Source organism: Notolepis coatsorum (genome assembly GCF_963971535.1).
Source record: "Notolepis coatsorum genome assembly, chromosome: 19".
Classification (NCBI taxonomy): Eukaryota; Metazoa; Chordata; class Actinopteri; order Aulopiformes; family Paralepididae; genus Notolepis; species Notolepis coatsorum.
The window spans coordinates 10,210,364-10,234,802 of NC_140183.1; the positions used below are offsets into that span (position 1 = coordinate 10,210,364).

Here is a 24,439-nt window from a genome sequence, read left to right on the forward strand (position 1 = left end):
CGGGGAGAGAGTGAGCAGGTTGAACAGGGAGAGAGTGAGCAGGTTGAACAGGAGAGAGTGAGCAGGTTGAACAGGAGAGAGTGAGCAGGTTGAACGGGGAGAGAGTGAGCAGGTTGAACAGGGAGAGAGTGAGCAGGTTGAACGAGGAGAGAGTGAGCAGGTTGAACAGGGAGAGAGTGAGCAGGTTGAACGGGGAGAGAGTGAGCAGGTTGAACAGGGAGAGAGTGAGCAGGTTGAACAGGGAGAGAGTGAGCAGGTTGAACAGGAGAGAGTGAGCAGGTTGAATGAGGAGAGAGTGAGCAGGTTGAACAGGAGAGAGTGAGCAGGTTGAACATGGAGAGAGTGAGCAGGTTGAACGGGGAGAGAGTGAGCAGGTTGAACAGGGAGAGAGTGAGCAGGTTGAACGAGGAGAGAGTGAGCAGGTTGAACGGGGAGAGAGTGAGCAGGTTGAACGGGGAGAGAGTGAGCAGGTTGAACAGGAGAGAGTGAGCAGGTTGAACAGGGAGAGAGTGAGCAGGTTGAACGGGGAGAGAGTGAGCAGGTTGAACGGGGAGAGAGTGAGCAGGTTGAACGGGGAGAGAGTGAGCAGGTTGAACGGGGAGAGAGTGAGCAGGTTGAACGGGGAGAGAGTGAGCAGGTTGAACAGGAGAGAGTGAGCAGGTTGAACGGGGAGAGAGTGAGCAGGTTGAACAGGAGAGAGTGAGCAGGTTGAACAGGAGAGAGAGTGAGCAGGTTGAACAGGAGAGAGTGAGCAGGTTGAACAGGAGAGAGTGAGCAGGTTGAACAGGAGAGAGTGAGCAGGTTGAACAGGAGAGAGTGAGCAGGTTGAACGGGGAGAGAGTGAGCAGGTTGAACAGGGAGAGAGTGAGCAGGTTGAACAGGAGAGAGTGAGCAGGTTGAACAGGGAGAGAGTGAGCAGGTTGAACAGGGAGAGAGTGAGCAGGTTGAACAGGGAGAGAGTGAGCAGGTTGAACAGGGAGAGAGTGAGCAGGTTGAACAGGGAGAGAGTGAGCAGGTTGAACAGGAGAGAGTGAGCAGGTTGAACAGGGAGAGAGTGAGCAGGTTGAACGGGGAGAGAGTGAGCAGGTTGAACGGGGAGAGAGTGAGCAGGTTGAACAGGGAGAGAGTGAGCAGGTTGAACGGGAAGAGAGTGAGCAGGTTGAACAGGGAGAGAGTGAGCAGGTTGGACGGGGAGAGAGTGAGCAGGTTGAACAGGGAGAGAGTGAGCAGGTTGAACAGGGAGAGAGTGAGCAGGTTGAACAGGAGAGAGTGAGCAGGTTGAACGGGGAGAGAGTGAGCAGGTTGAACAGGAGAGAGTGAGCAGGTTGAACAGGAGAGAGTGAGCAGGTTGAACAGGGAGAGAGTGAGCAGGTTGAACGGGGAGAGAGTGAGCAGGTTGAACGGGGAGAGAGTGAGCAGGTTGAACAGGAGAGAGTGAGCAGGTTGAACAGGGAGAGAGTGAGCAGGTTGAACAGGGAGAGAGTGAGCAGGTTGAACAGGAGAGAGTGAGCAGGTTGGACGGGGAGAGAGTGAGCAGGTTGAACAGGAGAGAGTGAGCAGGTTGAACAGGGAGAGAGTGAGCAGGTTGAACAGGGAGAGAGTGAGCAGGTTGAACAGGGAGAGAGTGAGCAGGTTGAACAGGAGAGAGTGAGCAGGTTGAACAGGGAGAGAGTGAGCAGGTTGAACGGGGAGAGAGTGAGCAGGTTGAACAGGGAGAGAGTGAGCAGGTTGAACGAGGAGAGAGTGAGCAGGTTGAACGGGGAGAGAGTGAGCAGGTTGAACAGGAGAGAGTGAGCAGGTTGAACAGGAGAGAGTGAGCAGGTTGAACAGGGAGAGAGTGAGCAGGTTGAACAGGGAGAGAGTGAGCAGGTTGAACAGGGAGAGAGTGAGCAGGTTGAACGGGGAGAGAGTGAGCAGGTTGAACAGGGAGAGAGTGAGCAGGTTGAACGGGGAGAGAGTGAGCAGGTTGAACAGGGAGAGAGTGAGCAGGTTGAACAGGAGAGAGTGAGCAGGTTGAATGGGGAGAGAGTGAGCAGGTTGAATGGGGAGAGAGTGAGCAGGTTGAACGGGGAGAGAGTGAGCAGGTTGAACAGGAGAGAGTGAGCAGGTTGAACGGGGAGAGAGTGAGCAGGTTGAACAGGGAGAGAGTGAGCAGGTTGAACAGGGGAGAGAGTGAGCGGGTTGAACAGGAGAGAGTGAGCAGGTTGAACGGGGAGAGAGTGAGCAGGTTGAACAGGAGAGAGTGAGCAGGTTGAACAGGAGAGAGTGAGCAGGTTGAACAGGGAGAGAGTGAGCAGGTTGAACAGGGAGAGAGTGAGCAGGTTGAACAGGGAGAGAGTGAGCAGGTTGAACAGGGAGAGAGTGAGCAGGTTGAACAGGAGAGAGAGTGAGCAGGTTGAACGGGGAGAGAGTGAGCAGGTTGAACAGGGAGAGAGTGAGCAGGTTGAACGGGGAGAGAGTGAGCAGGTTGAACAGGAGAGAGAGTGAGCAGGTTGAACGGGGAGAGAGTGAGCAGGTTGAACAGGAGAGAGTGAGCAGGTTGAACAGGGAGAGAGTGAGCAGGTTGAACGGGGAGAGAGTGAGCAGGTTGAACAGGAGAGAGTGAGCAGGTTGAACAGGAGAGAGTGAGCAGGTTGAACAGGAGAGAGTGAGCAGGTTGAACAGGAGAGAGAGTGAGCAGGTTGAACGGGGAGAGAGTGAGCAGGTTGAACAGGAGAGAGTGAGCAGGTTGAACAGGAGAGAGTGAGCAGGTTGAACAGGAGAGAGAGTGAGCAGGTTGAACAGGGAGAGAGTGAGCAGGTTGAACGGGGAGAGAGTGAGCAGGTTGAACGGGGAGAGAGTGAGCAGGTTGAACAGGGAGAGAGTGAGCAGGTTGAACAGGAGAGAGTGAGCAGGTTGAACAGGGAGAGAGTGAGCAGGTTGAACGGGGAGAGAGTGAGCAGGTTGAACAGGAGAGAGTGAGCAGGTTGGACAGGAAAGAGTGAGCAGGTTGAACAGGGAGAGAGTGAGCAGGTTGAACAGGGAGAGAGTGAGCAGGTTGAACGGGGAGAGAGTGAGCAGGTTGAACGGGGAGAGAGTGAGCAGGTTGAACAGGGAGAGAGTGAGCAGGTTGAACAGGGAGAGAGTGAGCAGGTTGAACAGGAGAGAGTGAGCAGGTTGAACAGGAGAGAGTGAGCAGGTTGAACGGGGAGAGAGTGAGCAGGTTGAACGGGGAGAGAGTGAGCAGGTTGAACAGGAGAGAGTGAGCAGGTTGAACAGGGAGAGAGTGAGCAGGTTGAACAGGAGAGAGTGAGCAGGTTGAACAGGAGAGAGTGAGCAGGTTGAACAGGGAGAGAGTGAGCAGGTTGAACAGGGAGAGAGTGAGCAGGTTGAACGGGGAGAGAGTGAGCAGGTTGAACAGGAGAGAGTGAGCAGGTTGAACAGGAGAGAGTGAGCAGGTTGAACGGGAGAGAGTGAGCAGGTTGAACAGGAGAGAGTGAGCAGGTTGAACAGGAGAGAGTGAGCAGGTTGAACAGGGAGAGAGTAAGCAGGTTGAACAGGGAGAGAGTGAGCAGGTTGAACAGGAGAGAGTGAGCAGGTTGAACAGGAGAGAGTGAGCAGGTTGAACGGGGAGAGAGTGAGCAGGTTGAACAGGGAGAGAGTGAGCAGGTTGAACAGGAGAGAGTGAGCAGGTTGAACAGGAGAGAGTGAGCAGGTTGAGCAGGTTGGAGTGAGTTAATTTCCAATGCTTTTTCCACCCAGGCTGTGGAAACATTCCTTGACAATCGATCATTTCTGAAAAAGAACGATTTGATTTGATTATTTTATTCATCAAACTCTTCTTCTATGTAAAGTAAGACTGATGTCACTTCTCAGGTTTGATCAAATACACAAATAGGCCCATCTGTCACCAAAACACCTGTTAACATGACACACAGCCAGGTGTAGAATACAGGAGGCCTTACAGACATCAGAGTAACAGAACATCAGCCCGGCGGACTGTCCAGTAGGATATACTGCAGGGCCGGAATCTCTCTGTGTCCTAAATCCTGTCAGCTGGTTGGCCGACGCCCACATTTCCTAGTGGAATCTCTGACACACGCAAGGCCAGTCCAGGAGGCGTACTGTAGGGCCAGGGGTCAGGGGTCAGTGAGGGCTAACGGGACAGAGGCTGTTATAGCACGATTGCACGGACACACACGCACACACACACACACACACACACACGCGCACACAAGTACACACACACACACACACACACACACACACACACACACGCGCACACAAGTACACACACACACATGCATCAGATTCCTCTGAGTCGACACGCGGCTACTCTGGACTCCTCAACACAGAGGGACTGGTTACCACGGCAACCTGGACCCAAAACAAAACTAAGCTATGCTGCTACACCACATTAGCATAAACCAGCACACACACAGTGTGTGTGTGTGCATGCCTAATTACCAAGACAAAAGGCCTTGGGCTGTTTTTACCATTTACCAAAACTAATCCAGGATAAAGTGGATACATGTCAGATGGATAGAGGGTGTGAATGTGAGTGTGAGTGTGAGTGTGAGTGTGAGTGTGTGTCTGTGTGTGTGTGTGTGTGTGTGTGTGTGTGTGTGTGTGTGTGTGTGCGTGTGTGCGTGCGTGTGTGTGTGTGTGTGTGTCTGTGTGTGTGTGTGTGTGCGCGTGCATGTGTCGTTCTGAACTTCTGGATGGCAGACGTTTAAATCCTATTTCTCTGGCTGTGATGGAAGTGTATGATAATTGTTTGGACTGAGGGGTGTGTGGGGATAGCTGGGGAGAGAGGGGGGTAGCTGGGGAGAGAGGGGGGTGGAGCGGGGAGGGTAGCTGGGAAGAGAGGGGGGTGGAGTGGGGGGGGGTAGCTGGGAAGAGAGGGGGGTGGATAGCTGGGGAGATAGGGGGGTGGAGTGGGCGGGGATAGCTGGGGAGACTGGGTGTGTGTGTGTGTGTGTGTGGAGGGGGGATAACTGGAGATAATTTGGGGGGGGAGCTGTGGAGAGTGGGGGGGGGGGGGGGTGTGCTGCGGGGGAATAGCTGGGGAGACTGGGGGGGTGTGCTGGGGGGGATAGCTGGGGAGACTGGGTGGGGGGGGGGGCAATAGGGCGCTGTAGGGGGTGACATGATGAGTAATTGAACCTATTGTCTTGTTGGAATTAACATCTTATCTCTCTGGAACATTGGACTGATCCTCTGTCAACTGACATCACAGACAGACAGACAGACAGACAGACAGACAGACAGACTCTATTTTTTACTTATTATACTTATTTATACTATCTTATTATTATCTACAGATAGATAGACAGAAAGATAAGAGAGAGATGAGGGGATGAGAAAAAGACACATACAGTATATAGAGATATGGAGAAACAAGCTAAAAGACAGAGACACAGGCAGACAGACAGGATGAGAGATGAGCAGACAGACATGATGCAGACAGACAGGATGGCAGACTAACAGACAGACAGACAGACAGGATAAAGAGTGCATCATCTCCGTTTCTCTCCTGAAGTGACTGACTGAGCGGAGAACAGGATTAAACAGATTATCTCACTGGTTTAAAATCCTTGGGAAACGACTGCAGGAGCTCAGTAGTTATTCTGAGCAGGAGCAGAACGGGTAGAGAACTGGAGACAAAGGAACAGACAGAGAATCCTTGAGAACGGTTGTAGGACAGTGGTTTCAGGACAGTGGTTTCAGGACAGTGGTTTCAGGACAGTGGTTTCAGGACAGTGGTTTCAGGACAGTGGCTTCAGGACAGTGGTTTCAGGACAGTGGTTTCAGGACAGTGGTTTCACGACAGTGGTTTCAGGACAGTGGTTTCAGGACAGTGGCTTCAGGACAGTGGTTTCACGACAGTGGTTTCAGGGCAGTGGTTTCAGGACAGTGGTTTCAGGACAGTGGTTTCACGACAGTGGTTTCAGGACAGTGGTTTCAGGACAGTGGTTTCAGGACAGTGGTTTCAGGACAGTGGTTTCAGGACAGTGGTTTCAGGACAGTGGTTTCAGGACAGTGGTTTCAGGACAGTGGTTTTAGGACAGTGGTTTCAGGACAGTGGTTTCAGGACAGTGGTTTCAGGACAGTGGTTTCAGGACAGTGGTTTCACGACAGTGGTTTCAGGACAGTGGTTTCAGGACAGTGATTTCAACACAGTGGTTTCAGGACAGTGGTTTTAGGACAGTGGTTTCAGGACAGTGGTTTTAGGACAGTGGTTTCAGGACAGTGGTTTCAGGACAGTGGTTTCACGACAGTGGTTTCACGACAGTGGTTTCAGGACAGTGGTTTCAGGACAGTGATTTCAACACAGTGGTTTCAGGACAGTGGTTTTAGGACAGTGGTTTCAGGACAGTGGTTTCACGACAGTGGTTTCAGGACAGTGGTTTCAGGACAGTGGTTTCAGGACAGTGATTTCAACACAGTGGTTTCAGGACAGTGGTTTCACGACAGTGGTTTCAGGACAGTGGTTTCAGGACAGTGGTTTCAGGACAGTGGTTTCAGGACAGTGGTTTCAGGACAGTGGTTTCAGGACAGTGGTTTCACGACAGTGGTTTCACGACAGTGGTTTCAGGACAGTGGTTTCAGGACAGTGGTTTCAGGACAGTGGTTTCAGGACAGTGGTTTTAGGACAGTGGTTTCAGGACAGTGGTTTCAGGACAGTGGTTTCAGGACAGTGGTTTCAGGACAGTGGTTTCAGGACAGTGGTTTCAGGACAGTGGTTTCAGGACAGTGGTTGTAGCAGTGGTTTCAGGACAGTGGTTTCAGGACAGTGGTTTCAGGACAGTGGTTTCAGGACAGTGGTTTCAGGACAGTGGTTTCAGGACAGTGGTTTCAGGACAGTGGTTTTAGGACAGTGGTTTCAGGACAGTGGTTTCAGGACAGTGGTTTCAGGACAGTGATTTCAACACAGTGGTTTCAGGACAGTGGTTTCAGGACAGTGGTTTTAGGACAGTGGTTTCAGGACAGTGGTTTCAGGACAGTGGTTTCAGGACAGTGATTTCACGACAGTGGTTTCAGGACAGTGGTTTCAGGACAGTGGTTTCAGGACAGTGGTTTCACGACAGTGGTTTCAGGACAGTGGTTTCAGGACAGTGGTTTCAGGACAGTGGTTTCAGGACAGTGGTTTCAACACAGTGGTTTCAGGACAGTGGTTTCAGGACAGTGGTTTCAGGACAGTGATTTCAACACAGTGGTTTCAGGACAGTGGTTTCGGGACAGTGGTTTCAGGACAGTGGTTTCAGGACAGTGGTTTCAGGACAGTGGTTTCAGGACAGTGGTTTTAGGACAGTGGTTTCAGGACAGTGGTTTCAGGACAGTGGTTTCACGACAGTGGTTTCAGGACAGTGGTTTCAACACAGTGGTTTCAACACAGTGGTTTCAGGACAGTGGTTTCAACACAGTGGTTTCAACACAGTGGTTTCAGGACAGTGGTTTCAGGACAGTGGTTTCAGGACAGTGGTTTCAGGACAGTGGTTTTAGGACAGTGGTTTCAGGACAGTGGTTTCAGGACAGTGGTTTCAGGACAGTGGTTTCAGGACAGTGGTTTCAGGACAGTGGTTTCAGGACAGTGGTTTTAAGACAGTGGTTTCAGGACAGTGGTTTCAGGACAGTGGTTTCAGGACAGTGGTTTCAGGACAGTGGTTTCAGGACAGTGGTTTCAGGACAGTGGTTTCAGGACAGTGGTTTTAGGACAGTGGTTTCAGGACAGTGGTTTTAGGACAGTGGTTTTAGGACAGTGGTTTCAGGACAGTGGTTTCAGGACAGTGGTTTCAGGACAGTGGTTTCAGGACAGTGGTTTCAGGACAGTGGTTTCAGGACAGTGGTTTCAGGACAGTGGGTGTAGGACAGTGGTTTCAGGACAGTGGTTTCAGGACAGTGGCTTCAGGACAGTGGTTTCAGGACAGTGGTTTTAGGACAGTGGTTTCAGGACAGTGGTTTCAGGACAGTGGTTTCACGACAGTGGTTTCAGGACAGTGGTTTCAGGACAGTGGTTTCAGGACAGTGGTTTCAGGACAGTGGTTTCAGGACAGTGGTTTCAGGACAGTGGTTTTAGGACAGTGGTTTTAGGACAGTGGTTTCAGGACAGTGGTTTCAGGACAGTGGTTTCAGGACAGTGGTTTCAGGACAGTGGTTTCAGGACAGTGGTTTCACGACAGTGGTTTCAGGACAGTGGTTTCAGGACAGTGGTTTCAGGACAGTGGTTTCAGGACAGTGGTTTCAACACAGTGGTTTCAGGACAGTGGTTTCAGGACAGTGGTTTCAGGACAGTGATTTCAACACAGTGGTTTCAGGACAGTGGTTTCGGGACAGTGGTTTCAGGACAGTGGTTTCAGGACAGTGGTTTCAGGACAGTGGTTTTAGGACAGTGGTTTCAGGACAGTGGTTGTAGGACAGTGGTTTCAGGACAGTGGTTTCAGGACAGTGGTTTCAGGACAGTGGTTTCAGGACAGTGGTTTCAGGACAGTGGTTTCAGGACAGTGGTTTTAGGACAGTGGTTTCAGGACAGTGGTTTCAGGACAGTGGTTTCAGGACAGTGGTTTCAGGACAGTGGTTTTAGGACAGTGGTTTCAGGACAGTGATTTCAGGACAGTGGTTTTAGGACAGTGGTTTCAGGACAGTGGTTGTAGGACAGTGGTTTCAGGACAGTGGTTGTAGGACAGTGGTTTCAGGACAGTGGTTTCACGACAGTGGTTTCACGACAGTGGTTTTAGGACAGTGGTTTCAGGACAGTGGTTTCAGGACAGTGGTTTCAGGACAGTGGTTTCACAACAGTGGTTTCAGGACAGTGGTTTCAGGACAGTGGTTTCAGGACAGTGGTTTCAGGACAGTGGTTTCAGGACAGTGGTTTCAGGACAGTGGTTTCACGACAGTGGTTTCACGACAGTGGTTTCAGGACAGTGGTTTCAGGACAGTGGTTTCAGGACAGTGGTTTCAGGACAGTGGTTTCAGGGCAGGGGTTTCACGACAGTGGTTTCACGACAGTGGTTTTAGGACAGTGGTTTCACGACAGTGGTTTTAGGACAGTGGTTTCGGGACAGTGGTTTTAGGACAGTGGTTTCAGGACAGTGGTTTCAGGACAGTGGTTTCAGGACAGTGGTTTTAGGACAGTGGTTTCAGGACAGTGGTTTCAGGACAGTGGTTTCAGGACAGTGGTTTCAGGACAGTGGTTTCAGGACAGTGGTTTCACGACAGTGGTTTCACGACAGTGGTTTCAGGACAGTGGTTTCAGGACAGTGGTTTCAGGACAGTGGTTTCAACACAGTGGTTTCAGGACAGTGGTTTCAGGACAGTGGTTTCAGGACAGTGGTTTCAGGACAGTGGTTTTAGGACAGTGGTTTCAGGACAGTGGTTTTAGGACAGTGGTTTCAGGACAGTGGTTTCAGGACAGTGGTTTCAGGACAGTGGTTTTAGGACAGTGGTTTCAGGACAGTGGTTTTAGGACAGTGGTTTCAGGACAGTGGTTTTAGGACAGTGGTTTCAGGACAGTGGTTTTAAGACAGTGGTTTCAGGACAGTGGTTTCAGGACAGTGGTTTCAGGACAGTGGTTTCAGGACAGTGGTTTTAGGACAGTGGTTTCAGGACAGTGGTTTCAGGACAGTGGTTTCAGGACAGTGGTTTTAGGACAGTGGTTTCAGGACAGTGGTTTTAAGACAGTGGTTTCAGGACAGTGGTTTCAGGACAGTGGTTTCAGGACAGTGGTTTCAGGACAGTGGTTTCAGGACAGTGGTTTTAGGACAGTGGTTTCAGGACAGTGGTTTCAGGACAGTGGTTTCAGGACAGTGGTTTCAGGGCAGTGGTTTCACAACAGTGGTTTTAGGACAGTGGTTTCAGGACAGTGGTTTCAGGACAGTGGTTTCAGGACAGTGGTTTCAGGACAGTGGTTTCACGACAGTGGTTTCAGGACAGTGGTTTCAGGACAGTGGTTTCAGGACAGTGGTTTCAGGACAGTGGTTTCACGACAGTGGTTTCAGGACAGTGGTTTCAGGACAGTGGTTTCAGGACAGTGGTTTTAGGACAGTGGTTTCAGGACAGTGGTTTTAGGACAGTGGTTTCAGGACAGTGGTTTTAGGACAGTGGTTTCAGGACAGTGGTTTCAGGACAGTGGTTTCAGGACAGTGGTTTCAGGACAGTGGTTTCAGGACAGTGGTTGTAGGACAGTGGTTTCAGGACAGTGGTTTCACGACAGTGGTTTTAGGACAGTGGTTTTAGGACAGTGGTTTCAGGACAGTGGTTTCACGACAGTGGTTTTAGGACAGTGGTTTTAGGACAGTGGTTTCAGGACAGTGGTTTCAGGACAGTGGTTTCAGGACAGTGGTTTCAGGACAGTGGTTTCACGACAGTGGTTTCAGGACAGTGGTTTTAGGACAGTGGTTTCACGACAGTGGTTTCAGGACAGTGGTTTCAGGACAGTGGTTTCAGGACAGTGGTTTCAGGACAGTGGTTTCAGGACAGTGGTTTCAGGACAGTGGTTTCACGACAGTGGTTTTAGGACAGTGGTTTCACGACAGTGGTTTCAGGACAGTGGTTTTAGGACAGTGGTTTCAGGACAGTGGTTTCACGACAGTGGTTTTAGGACAGTGGTTTCACGACAGTGGTTTCAGGACAGTGGTTTCAGGACAGTGGTTTCACGACAGTGGTTTCAGGACAGTGGTTGTAGGACAGTGGTTTCACGACAGTGGTTTCAGGACAGTGGTTTCGGGACAGTGGTTTCAGGACAGTGGTTTCAGGACAGTGGTTTCAGGACAGTGGTTTCAGGACAGTGATTTCAACACAGTGATTTCAGGACAGTGATTTCAGGACAGTGGTTTCAGGACAGTGGTTTCAGGACAGTGGTTTCAGGACAGTGGTTTCAGGACAGTGGTTTTAGGACAGTGGTTTTAGGACAGTGGTTTCAGGACAGTGGTTTCAGGACAGTGGTTTCAGGACAGTGGTTTCAGGACAGTGGTTTTAGGACAGTGGTTTCAGGACAGTGGTTTCAGGACAGTGGTTTCAGGGCAGTGGTTTCAGGACAGTGGTTTTAGGACAGTGGTTTCAGGACAGTGGTTGTAGGACAGTGGTTTCAGGACAGTGGTTTCAGGACAGTGGTTTCAGGACAGTGGTTTCAGGGCAGTGGTTTCAGGACAGTGGTTTCAGGACAGTGATTTCAGGACAATGATTTTAGGACAGTGGTTTCAGGACAGTGGTTTCAGGACAGTGGTTTTAGGACAGTGGTTGTAGGACAGTGATTTCAGGACAGTGATTTTAGGACAGTGGTTTCAGGACAGTGGTTTCAGGACAGTGGTTTCAGGACAGTGGTTTCAGGACAGTGGTTTCAGGACAGTGGTTTCAGGACAGTGGTTTTAGGACAGTGGTTTCAGGACAGTGGTTTCAGGGCAGTGGTTTCAGGGCAGTGGTTTCAGGACAGTGGTTTTAGGACAGTGGTTTCAGGACAGTGGTTTCAGGACAGTGGTTTCAGGTCAGTGGTTTCAGGACAGTGGTTTCAGGACAGTGGTTTCAGGACAGTGGTTTCAGGACAGTGGTTTCAGGACAGTGGTTTTAGGACAGTGGTTTCAGGACAGTGGTTTCAGGACAGTGGTTTCAGGACAGTGGTTTCAGGACAGTGGTTTCAGGGCAGTGGTTTCAGGACAGTGGTTTTAGGACAGTGGTTTTAGGACAGTGGTTTTAGGACAGTGGTTTTAGGACAGTGGTTTCAGGACAGTGGTTTCAGGACAGTGGTTTCAGGGCAGTGGTTTCACGACAGTGGTTTCAGGACAGTGGTTTCAGGACAATGGTTTTAGGACAGTGGTTTCAGGACAGTGGTTTCAGGACAGTGGTTTCAGGACAGTGGTTTCAGGACAGTGGTTTCAGGACAGTGGTTTCAGGGCAGTGGTTTCACGACAGTGGTTTCAGGACAGTGGTTTCAGGACAGTGGTTTCAGGACAGTGGTTTCAACACAGTGGTTTCAGGACAGTGGTTTCAGGACAGTGGTTTCAACACAGTGGTTTCAGGACAGTGGTTTTAGGACAGTGGTTTCAGGACAGTGGTTTCAGGACAGTGGTTTCAGGACAGTGGTTTCAGGACAGTGGTTTCAGGACAGTGGTTTCAGGACAGTGGTTCTCAACTATGACCTCGTCGACTCGATTGATACAACTTTGTCTCGGTGACTCCCATCTGAGAAGGTGTTTGTTGTTGGATATGAATTCCATCGTGGTCTCTTGAGGAGATACAAGTGGAGAAAGTGAAACCGCTGATAGTGACTGATAACTCTTTATACCGTACATTCTCTCATTGGTCTGAATTAAATCGGCAATTAAACCATTCTCCATTTTTTCTAGGGACCATCTGGAACCCCATCAAGCACCCACCCCTGGGACGTGGGGAATGGATGATTTAGGGATTTGATTTGATTTGATTTTATTAGGGATCCCCATTAGCTGGTGCGATAGCAACCAGCTAGTCTTCCTGGGGTCCACACACAAAAAAACACAAAAACAATCGCCATTGCAAAAAAACAAAATTATTAAAAGTCAGTACACACAATGCATAATGAACCTACTGTAACAATTGATATAGCTAAAATTACATTAGTGTAAAACAAAAACAAAAAATTAATTTACAGTGTTAAAAACAATTTAAAAACAATTTAAGATTCTTTTTAAAAGTGAATCTACTGTAAATGCAGCAGAGGTTCCGAGGCAGGCCATTCCAGTTAATGCTCTAAAAATAAAAGATCTCCCCAGAGCGCTGGTTCTAGGACCTGGCAATTCAAGCTGCCCACTACTGGAAACTCTAGTGTATTGCTCGTGCACAGTATTACTAAAAACAATCTGATTATGTATAAAAACAGGAGTCTTACTGCTCATGACCAACTTGAACAGCACAAGTATATTAAAAGACAATCTATTTTCAACGTTAAGCCAAGAGAGGCGGGCATGCATACGGCTCACATTAGACCTTAATTAGACACATTAGGGCATAGTCTCTCTCCACACTAGGGTTTGCTCTGTGCCAGCAGCGCGGGAGAGAGATCTGGCTGAAGCCACTAGGGGAAGAAATAAGAAAAAATAGCTCTGGGTTGTTTGTATTTCTAAAACCAATCACAATCATCTAGAGTGGTGCTAAGCCCCAAATCACACTAGCAAAATAGCATCTGGGGAGATGCTTCTTCCTCAAAGGTTTCTGTCATGAGAGTAGCTGCTACGGTAGCTCCAATACTAGTTGCATAGGCGGCGGGTGAGATGAACATTCGGGTAGGCAATATCGCGTGGAGCGCGCGTCATTTTTCTTTTTTTGTCAATACACACACCCACTATGAGAGTAGCTGTTTGAGCCGAATCTGGGTTTAACGTGATTTGTGGAGCTCCCTCTGGTGTTGTGGTCGTGGTATTCACTGACCTTTGGGACGTATTTTGCCATGTACATGGGTACCTTGGTCGTGTAGTGTATCTTGTAGACCAGGCCCATTGCAAGTTGCTGTACTCTGTCGTCTACTCTAAGCCATCCTAGGTTGTCAAAGTGGGCAGGGGTGAGGTGGGTTCTAGGAGTAAGGTCAAGCAGTAGTCTGACCAGTTAGTTTTGAGATGTTTGTAATTTTGTTTTTAGCGCCTTTGAGGTGCTTTGGTACCATGAGGTGCAAGCATAGTCGTAGTACCCTTGTATGAGTGCTCCTGCCTACAAGAATCAAGTTCGTTGGTTGACTTTTTTTATTACATTGGATGCCATTTTGTCACAGGAAAGATTTGCTTCTAGGATGGAGCCCAGGTAGGTAATTTCATCTTTCCTTGTGACAATATTGTCACCCACTGTAACTGAGAAGCCGTCGGTCTTGCTGAGTTTGTTATTTGAACCGAAGAGAATGGACTCTGTTTTGCCCAGGTGTAATGATAGTTTGTTATCAGCGAGCCATATGCAGATTTTGCCTAGTTCCGAGCTGAGGGTTTTTTCAACCTGTAACTTGTTCTTGTCCGAGACCAGCAGGGCTGAGTCGTCTGCGAACAAGAACAAGTTGCAGTCACAAGCTGACGACATGTCATTTCCATAAATTAGGAACAGTAGCGGTCCTAGTATGCTTCCTTGTGGAACACCACAGCTCACTGTGAGGAGGGGGGGGGGGTAGGGTACCGTTTACCTCCACCATCTGTTCCCTCCCCTCAAGGTAGGATTGCATCCAGCTCACTGATAGGCTATCAACACCAATTGCTTTTAGCTTGTCAATCAGAATGGTGTGATTGACAGTGTCGAAGGCTTTTTGTAGGTCCAGCATGACCATGCCGCAGTATTTGCCCGCGTCCACCTCTTGTTTGATGTGGTCGTTCAAATAGAGAAGGCATGTGTCAGTGGAGTGGGATGTTCTGAAGCCAGATTGGAATTCGTTGATTCGATTTTTTCCCGCTAGGTACTTTTCAACCTGTTCGTAGACTATTTTTTTCCATGACTTTTTTGTTGAACGGTAGTTATGTCATGAGAGTAGCTGCTAGCTTCAATACTAGTTGAATAATAGTTGTTGTTGTTCTTGATGCTAGTGACAGGGATTTGAAAAACAGTAAAACATATATATACTTTTTTGAAAGTAAGTGGAATGGGAGGAGGATTTATACGGAAATAGTCAGCACCAATGTTAGGATTATACTGAAATAGTCAGCACCAATGTGAGGATTATACTGAAATAGTCAGCACCAATGTGAGGATTATACTGAAATAGTCAGCACCAATGTGAGGATTTATACTGAAATAGTCAGCACCAATGTGAGGAGTATACTGAAATAGTCAGCACCAATGCAAGGCCCAGACACATTTTGGGGGAAAGAAGAATGAACGTGGATGATTGATGGACAGGGTTTGGATTAGATGGCGGGATGTATGTGGTATGAGTGAAGAGGCTACTGAGAGAGTTGAACTGACCAGTTTGTAGTCCTTGGTGGAGAGTTTAGTGAACCACTGGTTAAACTCCAGGACAGCTATTATAGCTACCAGATCCCTGCAGAGAAGAGAGATAGAGAGAGAGATAGAGAGAGACAGGATGAGGGGAAAAGACAGTAGTTTCAGAGGTGGGGGTCTTAAAGGGAGACTCCATCTCAAACAACATTTGGCAGTGACTGGATGGGTGGAGCTTGGAGAAGAGGTTAATCTCCAAGTTGGTTGAGAACGTGTAAACGAGTAAAGTAAAGTAAAAATGTGTGTGTTGTGACCTGAAATCCATGTCACATGATCACATTTACCTCAGCCACAAATCCTTCTGTCCACATGTGACATGTGGTTGTGGTGCATTGTGGTCAATTAAAGGGGCACACAATGACACAGCCTATGCACTGGAGGAATGTATTGACATAACATATCCATATGGGTCAAATCTTAACCTTTAACCTTTTTTTTAACCTTTATTTAACCAGGAACGTCCCATGAGATTAAAACTATTTTTTTTAGGAAGACCTGGCCAAGATAACATACAATCATAAAATAGAGCATGTTAAAAAGAGACAAGGGATGATAATTAAAATGAAAATATAACATGTTTAAAAACAGATGAGGGATAACAGATATACAATACTAAATCCAGCTTGCATATAGCAATTGCTCTCTTCAGTTACACCGTTTTCTACCAGAGCTTTGAACTCTCCCAGGGAGATAAAATCATTCATCTCAGGGTTCCCACAGATATTGCAATATGAAATTCAAGGACTTTCCGACAATTAGTTACACTTTAAATTAAAAAAAATTTATTTCTTGATTCAGAACAATTGTATCATGGATGAACAAAACTTTCAATGCGAATGGTTGATTTGAATTGCAATGACTTTTTAAGCACCTTGTTAAAAAATGTGCTCTTTTCAAGAAATTCCTTGACTTTTTTTTTTTTAATCAAGCACTTTAAGCACTTCAAGGACAGAATAGCAGAAAGCTGCTCTACCAAGTTCTGAGCAAATCCTTAGACTTGTTGAAGACCAGGAACCCAGTGAAGTAGACAGTGATGTTTACGAGACAAATAGTTGGATATAAAACGGAGAGAACTGTGATACATGGGGGAGGAAATGTATTATATTATTTAATTTTTTATTTGTATTTTTTGTGGTGTCTGTGGTCACAATATTTTTTTTTTTTTTATTGTTTATTATTGTCCGTTATTTCCTTTGTTGTTATTGTTGTTGTTGTTACTATGTCCTGTGAAGTCCTGTTTATTGTTGTTATTACTGTATTGTGTTGTCTTGTTACATATAAAAAAAATAAAAAATTTGATCACAAAAAAGAGAACTGTGATACACGAGAGTCTAGACAGACGGAGTGTAAATAATGTGCCCATAGTCCCGAACACTTGAGAGCATGGCCTGTACAGATGTTATGATGTGATAACGAGGTGATCATGTCTGTATCGAGAGAGTGAACGCATGCAGCGTTTATGGGAATATCTGCCCTTCTAAGGGCCCGGGTCCACCTGCCTCATATTTATGGGCGCAAGCGTCTTTTTTCAATGTATCCCAATGGGGAGGGAGCGTATGCGGCCGCATGCGCCGCCTATAGGAAATGCGCTGCAGTCGGCTTCTTTTTCCAGCTTTTTTGTGCGACCGCACACAGCGTTTAAAGTTGAAACTTTCTGAACTTTTCAGAGCGATGCGCTGAGCTCATTTTCAGACAACCAATCACAGCCATTCATATCTACCACTCCGTTTGTAACCTGACACCGGAGTTGCCTGCCTGTCTTGGCTGTCTACCCACAAGAGACGGGCCATTGAGATTCGCGACAAAGCACAAATACACTAATAATAATAACTACACGAATACACTACTAAAAAGCTAATAAAAAGCAAAGGGCGAACTGTGGTGTCAGGCAATAACTATATATATAATTAATATACAATAAAGTGTATTAAAATATGCTATATGTGCAAAACCGCGGCAGGAAAAAACGATAAAAAGATGGCTGTAGATTTCTTTCTGTCATCTACAAGATGCGCTTCATGCCAGCACTACCGGCGCACTGCCAGCGTTTTTGTGAGATAGGTGGACGCATGCCCTAAGGCACCAGTCAACACAGGTTTTCTCTTCCAATCCAGTCGTTTTTGTGAGTCAGCCTCTAATCCGCTGAATCAGCCCATGGGGGAAGTCCCCCTCGACAGGCTCCATCGTCTGTGATGTCTCCCGCCGCTTTCATACTCTTTGAGAATTCGGTTCCCTGGCGAGTGGACGGCGAGTCACTGACCTGTTCTCCAGGTGACTGAAGTCCTGCAGGTTGAGCTCCCGGGTGTCTTGAGTCAGATAGATGGTGTCCACGTCCTGCAGGAGTCACACACACATGTTTTCTTCCTGAAAATACTTTTTAACCACTTTAAACTAACAGCGGCCGATCTAAAGAACTACTAGACATGTCTGACTCTTGACCACTAAACCCTCACATACTCTAGCAGTGTGTATTATGAATGAATGAATGAATGAATGAATGAATGAATGAATGAATGAATGAATGAATGAATGAATGAATGAATGAATGAATGAATGAATGAATGAAAACTTTATTTAACAGATTGCAGAATGGGTACAATACAGTACGGATCAATACACACAATTGTTAAGGGGATGCAGACCAGAGAAAGACTTTCGTCTTGTTTACATCAGGGTCCCCCTTTTTCAATTCATAGTGACATTTATGACATACACAACATACATGACATCATGACATTTATGGCATAGGGACATACATGACATACAGGTATATAGTACACACTCTTAACCACTTATGACTCTTAACCACTAAACCCTCACAGACTCTAGTGCAGTGTGTATTATGACTCTTAACCACTAAACCCAGTGTGTATTATACAGAACCTTGTGTCTACTTTTATATATATTCATATTACATTTTGTATGTGCCTATATCTATTGTCTTCCTATTACCCTGCACCAGACGGGAGAAGATGGAGGATAATCCCCTTCACTTTAATCCTTTCACTGCCACACGACAAAGGGTTAACCATTGCACTACCACACTACAGGATGTTAACCCTTTCACTACCACACTAGAGACAGTTAAGCATTATGTAGTGTGGTAGTGAAAGGTTAACCTTCTGTAGTGTGGCAGTGGAAGGGTTAAACATTGGCAGTCTCAGAGAGGCGTTGTCCACTCTGAAAGTAGACGTGCAGTAGAATAGACTCTTAAGACACCGGAAATATTCCATTTCAATGCAAATCCACGTCTAATCTGGTGGAAAATAACAAAAAGCCCGTTGCTAACGCATCTAATCTTGTCACCACATTAGTGATCGATTAGTCCTGGTCACATCCAAACACTGCTTCTAACAAGATCAGATCAGAGATCCGTCCCGCCTGTTCCTTTTCTCCATCAGGGCCTGTTTTATAATATGAGTCTTTACAGACTCCGGAGTGAGAGAGGTTTCGTTTGTGTAGGACGACATTGACAGTGTGAGACATTAGAACGGTTCCGAGAGCTACTGACAACAGAAAACAACAGACACAACGATACTGACCCACTGTACTTCATCTCTGTAAGGCAGCCCCAACCAGTCGCACACACACCTGTACATCTGTGAAAACCCACCTGGACACGCACACACGCACACACACACACATACACACACAGAGACAGACACACAAAAGAAAAAGGATCCGTTATTATTCATAATTGTGCAATAATTATATATTGAAGTGTGAATATAATGAAATATAAAGAAGATGCTCATTCAGACACAAAGTCCCACTGTATCCTGCCACACACACACAGTCACACACACGCGCGCGCACACACACACACACACACACACACACACACACACACACACACACACACACACACACACACACACACACACACACACACACACACACACACACACACACACACACACACACACACACACACACACACACACACACACACACACACACACACACACACACAGATCATACCACAGGGTCCAGGGTCTGGAGGCTTGTTGTTCTCCCACAGTGTCTGTAGTGACGTCACTCTGTCAGGAGGTTCCATCACCAGCTTCTTCATCACTTTACTGACGGGAGGAAGAGGCGAATATAAATATATATATCTCCATCTTTCGTTGTGCAGAAAACATGCAACAAAAGCATGCAGTCCAAACAACAAACACTAGAAGAAGAAAACACCACCAGATGCTACCACTTTCAAACAGCAGCTGTTCCAAAACACCACCCAAAGATACTACTTTCTAACAGGAGCTGTTCCAAAACACCACCCAAAGATACCACTTTTAAACAGTAACTGTTCCAAAACACCACCCAAAGATACCACTTTCTAACAGCAGCTGTTCCAAAACACCACCCAAAGATACCACTTTCAAACAGCAGCTGTTCCAAAACACCACCAAAAGATACCACTTTCAAACAGTAGCTGTTCCAAAAACACCACCCAAAGATACCACTTTCAAACAGTAGCTGTTCCAAAACACCACCCAAAGATACCACTTTCAAACAGCAGCTGTTCCAAAACACCACCCAAAGATACCACTTTCAAACAGTAGCTGTTCCAAAACATCACCCAAAGATACCACTTTCTAACAGCAGCTCTTCCAAAACACCACCCAAAGATACCACTTTCAAACAGTAGCTGTTCCAAAACACCACCCAAAGATACCACTTTCAAACAGTAGCTGTTCCAAAACACCACCCAAAGATACCACTTTCAAACAGTAGCTGTTCCAAAACACCACCCAAAGATACCACTTTATAACAGCAGCTCTTCCAAAACACCACCCAAAGATACCACTTTCAAACAGCAGCTCTTCCAAAACACCACCCAAATATACCACTTTCTAACAGCAGCTCTTCCAAAACACCACCCAAATATACCACTTTCAAACAGCAGCTGTTCCAAAACAAAACACCACCCAAATATACCACTTTCAAACAGCAGATGTTCCAAAACAAAACACCACCCAAATATACCACTTTCAAACAGTAACTGTTCCAAAACACCACCCAAAGATAGCACTTTCAAATATAGAAACCCAAGTAGCATCAGATGCTGAAGTACAGTCTCTACCTTTCCCAAGACTTCAAAGTACCATCTTCTAAATGTGAGACGCAGCTCAGCTGAAGGCCTACTGGAACTAAATCATAGATAGAGAACTGGATTATCCCAAATAGATTTAACTGACCTGAGTTGTATCTAAATCAAATGTACTTCCAAAACACAAACGCCAACTAACTCTTCAGCTTCTCTATCTCCGCTCTGTGCGTTCGACTCTGTGACTTTATGGCTCAGGCGCAGCGACTTTATGGCCTTATGATTAATACCTATTTCTGCATTTCATATCCTTGCTTCCGATTCCCACGAACATCTAAAGCTAGCCGTGAATAGTTTCAGGTTTATGGTGTCCGTTTGTTACTGTGGCTACGTTTGTACTGCACTTAAAATGTACATGTCTATGTAGTTTGTCATATTGTTATTTGTGGTCATGTTTTGTATTGCTTATCTGTCTGAGACCAAGGACCACAATGGAAATAAGTCTTGACTTTTTTTGTGTTTCATCCTTGATGTTTTCTTGAATCTTGAAAAAATTTATTTAAATGTCAAATAAAATAAAATAAAATACTCATGACACTGACGACGGGATTCAAGAGGGAGAAGGAGCTTCAAATGACATGGTCCTTTATTGAATGGAAAAGTACAAAAAACACACGCGTGGGACTCAAAAACCAAACAAAGAAAAAAATAAAAACCATTCAAAGAAACCCTGAGCCAATGGAGCACACCTGGGACACCTGCTCTTTAACGAGCAGCCACAGGTGTGGCCAACACCTCGTTATCACTCAGGCATCGGGAGCCACTTGTCTCACCAAGTGTGTGTGTGTGTGTGTGTGTGTGTGTGTGTGTGTGTGTGTGTGTGTGTGTGTGTGTGTGTGTGTGTGTGTGTGTGTGTGTGCACGTGCGTGCGTGCATGCGTGTGTGCGTGTGTGTGTGTGTGTGTGTGTGTGTGTGTGTGTGTGCATGCATGCGTGCATACGTGTGTGCGTGTGTGTGTGTGTGTGTGTTTGTCTATGCCTGGGCCATCTAATCTGTCATGTTGTGCTCTGTCCTTGTGTCCATGACTGTATTGTGCCCTGTATCCCTATCATATGTCCTACTATATGTGCTTTTGTTTGTGTTTTTATTCTAATGTTATTTATCTCGCTTATTATTCTGTTTGTATTGCTAACCCTTTTTTTACATAGGATTTTAGCCTGTATCTTATGGCAGGGGGATTACCAATGGAAATGAGCCTTTTGGCTAAAATTGGGTGCATTTACGTTTTTAAAATGTTTATTAATGTACCCTGTCCCCCTTGAACAAATAAAGTAAACTTAAACCTAAACCTAAACCAGCTAGCTGACTGCCAGTCGACCAGACAAGCGTCTCTCCCATAAACACGTACTGTAATAAAAAAAAAAGTCAAAAAGTTGTTCAGTACAATGCTAGAACAAGTACAATAACAGTACAATGCTCCAGGAAACAATGTAATTATATTGCCCACCACAATATCAGACTACTGCAATAGGTTTCACTAACTGATATTGTACCCAGAATATATTCTGGTTGTACACCGTCCTTTCCATTGTTTGAATCTTTCAAGATTCAAGATTCAAGAGTTTTATTTGTCACATACCTACATGAGACATGCACGACATACAAATATTACTATGTGATGGCAGAAAACACTGACATCATTCTTCATCACTTTACCGGCGAAAGGGTGGGAATACATAACTTTAATATCTACTGAGGCACAACAGCTTTATTATTTACACTGCACTAAAGCCACTGTAAATCAGTGAGGTCGCTTGTCTTGTTGTACCAAACGGAACTCTGATCAGTGGCGTCTGGAGGTTTATAGCCAATGTCAGTTTCCCAATTCAGTAAATGGCAGGACATAGAAAAACACCCTCATGCACACACACACACACACACACACACACACACACACACACACACACACACACACACACACACACACACACACACACACACACACACACACACACACACACACACACACACACACACACACACACACACACACACACACACACACACACACACACACACACACACACACACACACACACACAATTTAAATGCTTATTTGAATACACCAATTAATGCATGCCCACATAATAAAGAGATGAATGGAGAGAGAGACAGAGGGACAGAGAGAGAGAGCAAGAAAGAGAGAGATAGAGAGAGATATAGAGAGAAATGGACAGAGAGAGAGAGAAAGAGATAGATAGAGAGAGATAGAGTGAAAGAGAGAGATAGGGGAGAGATAGAGAGAGATAGAGAGATAAAGAAAGACAGATATATATATACCATATAGAGAGAGAGAGAGAGAGAGAGAGAGCGAGAGAGAGAGAGAGAGAGAGAGAGAGAGAGAGAGAGAGAGAGAGAGAGAGAGAGAGAGAGAGAAAGGGACAGAGATATAGTGAGAGTGAGAGAGAGAGAGACAAAGGGACAGAGAGATGGAGAGAGAGATAGAAGAGAGAGATAAAGAGATATAGAGAGATAGACAAAGGGACAGAGCGAGTGAGAGTGAGAGAGAGAAAGAGAGATACGGAGAGATAAATAAGAGATATATACAGAGAGATAGATACAGATACAGCGAGAGAGATAGAGAGAGAGACAAAGGGAGAGAGAGCAAGAGAGAGCGAGAGAGAGAGCGAGAGCGAGAGCCAAAGGGAGAGATAGACTTACCCAGGAGGCAGACCGGGACATATCCTCAGGATACAGTTTCCTATGTGAGCCACCACCTCGTTCACCTCCTCTGTAGAGAGCAGCTTCAGGGAGAAGGAACCTCGATCATACTCTATGGAGAGCTAGGAGACACAGAAGGAACCTTAGTCATACTCTATGGAGAGCTAGGAGACACAGAAGGAACCTTAGTCATACTCTATGGAGAGCTAAGAGACACAGAAGGAACCTTAGTCATACTCTATGGAGAGCTAAGAGACACAGAAGGAACCTCACTCATACTCTATGGAGACTGGCCTGGCCAGGTGTTGCCAATCAGAATTAGTCTGGTATATAAGTGTGTGTCTTCCTCTCCTCGTTGTGGCGTCATACCTCCAGTTTCCCCGTTTCCTGCCCACGTCGTTGTTGCCCTTTGTTTCATGCTAAGTAAGTGTTAGTGTTTTGTTGTTTGCCCGTTTGTTTTACGCGTTCTCAAGTTCATTGTGCTCTAGTGCCAGCACGTCTGCGCCTTTTATGTTATTTTTGTTGTTCTCAAGTTCTTTGTTTATCGTGCCAGCACGGCTGTGCCGTTTATGTCCTATTTTCGTGTAGTGTTAAGTGAACTAAAGTAAAGTCATTATCTACACGAATCCTGCCGTCTCTGCCTCTCTCATCATCCTTGTCTGCATTATTGGGTTCTCTCTCCTTTCCTCACTACCCCCACTCGTAACACTATGGAGAGCTAGGAGACACAGAAGGAACCTTAGTCATACTCTATGGAGAGCTAGGAGACACAGAAGGAACCTTAGTCATACTCTATGGAGAGCTAGGAGATAAAGAAGGAACCTTGCTAATACTCTATGGATAACTAGGAGACACAGAAGGAACCTCAGTCATACTCTACTATGAACTAGGAGACACACAGTATGTACTGTTTAATAACTGTATCCCATCTGAAATTCCCTCCCTCTCTCTGCCACCAGCTTAAAGAGGCCACGCACATACTATATAGAGAGCCGGGAGAGAAAAGAAAAAGGCCTATTATCCAGCCATCTCTCTGTCACACCCTTCCTCCCTCCAACTTCAAAGAGAGACAAGGACCATGACCTTCATCACACGTCACATCCTCCTCTCCCTCGTGACCTCCCTGTGACTGTTCCCAGGGCACCGAGTGAAGGGACAATGCTTCAGAAATAATACCTCCGTCTAGAATCTCCCCATCTATCCAGCTCACATCTCCACAGGAAGATAAAGCGGACTCTCAGCGCACACTCTGCCTCCCTCTGTGATTACGTAAACACACACTTCCAGCAAAAGGCCAACATTAACATAAACCGAGCTCGTCTTTATAGCGAATACAGGCGACCAACCGGAACCGTCGTGTTGTGAGTTCACAGTGAAGTGAGAGGATTGACTGGCCGGTACGTGAGAGAGAGGTGACTTTCAAACATAGGAAGGAAGGGAACCGTTGATAAAAAGGATTATTATATTTGACAGGTAGATTATGCTAAGTGACAGCTAGCCCAGTGGTTCCCAAAGTCGGGGTCGCGACCCAAAGGTGGGCCGCGAGCAGCCACGGATGGGCCGCGAGATGATTTAAAAAGAATTAAAAAAAAAAATAAAAATAAAATTGTCAGGTCACTGAACTTAGAAGCAGGCCAGGACAGTGTTTCTAGTTGTATTCTAAAATTCTATTCTATTGTATTCTAAAATGTGACTATATGGTTTTATATTAACTTAATAAATAAACAAAAACGAAAAATCTACTTATTT

General features: G+C 46.3%; 1 protein-coding gene across 1 annotated transcript in view; it reads right to left on the reverse strand.

Moving 5' to 3' along the window:
• The window catches only part of LOC311245930 (F-actin-uncapping protein LRRC16A-like), a gene marked incomplete at its 3' end in the record, with an annotated part of 192,389 nt that overhangs the window by 90,909 nt on the left and 77,041 nt on the right, over positions 1 to 24,439 (reverse strand). The window contains 5 exon segments of the mRNA XM_084335954.1: positions 14,887 to 14,962; positions 17,180 to 17,253; positions 18,462 to 18,532; positions 18,901 to 18,998; positions 22,691 to 22,812. Coding sequence (XP_084192080.1) covers positions 14,887 to 14,962; positions 17,180 to 17,253; positions 18,462 to 18,532; positions 18,901 to 18,998; positions 22,691 to 22,812 — 441 coding nt within the window.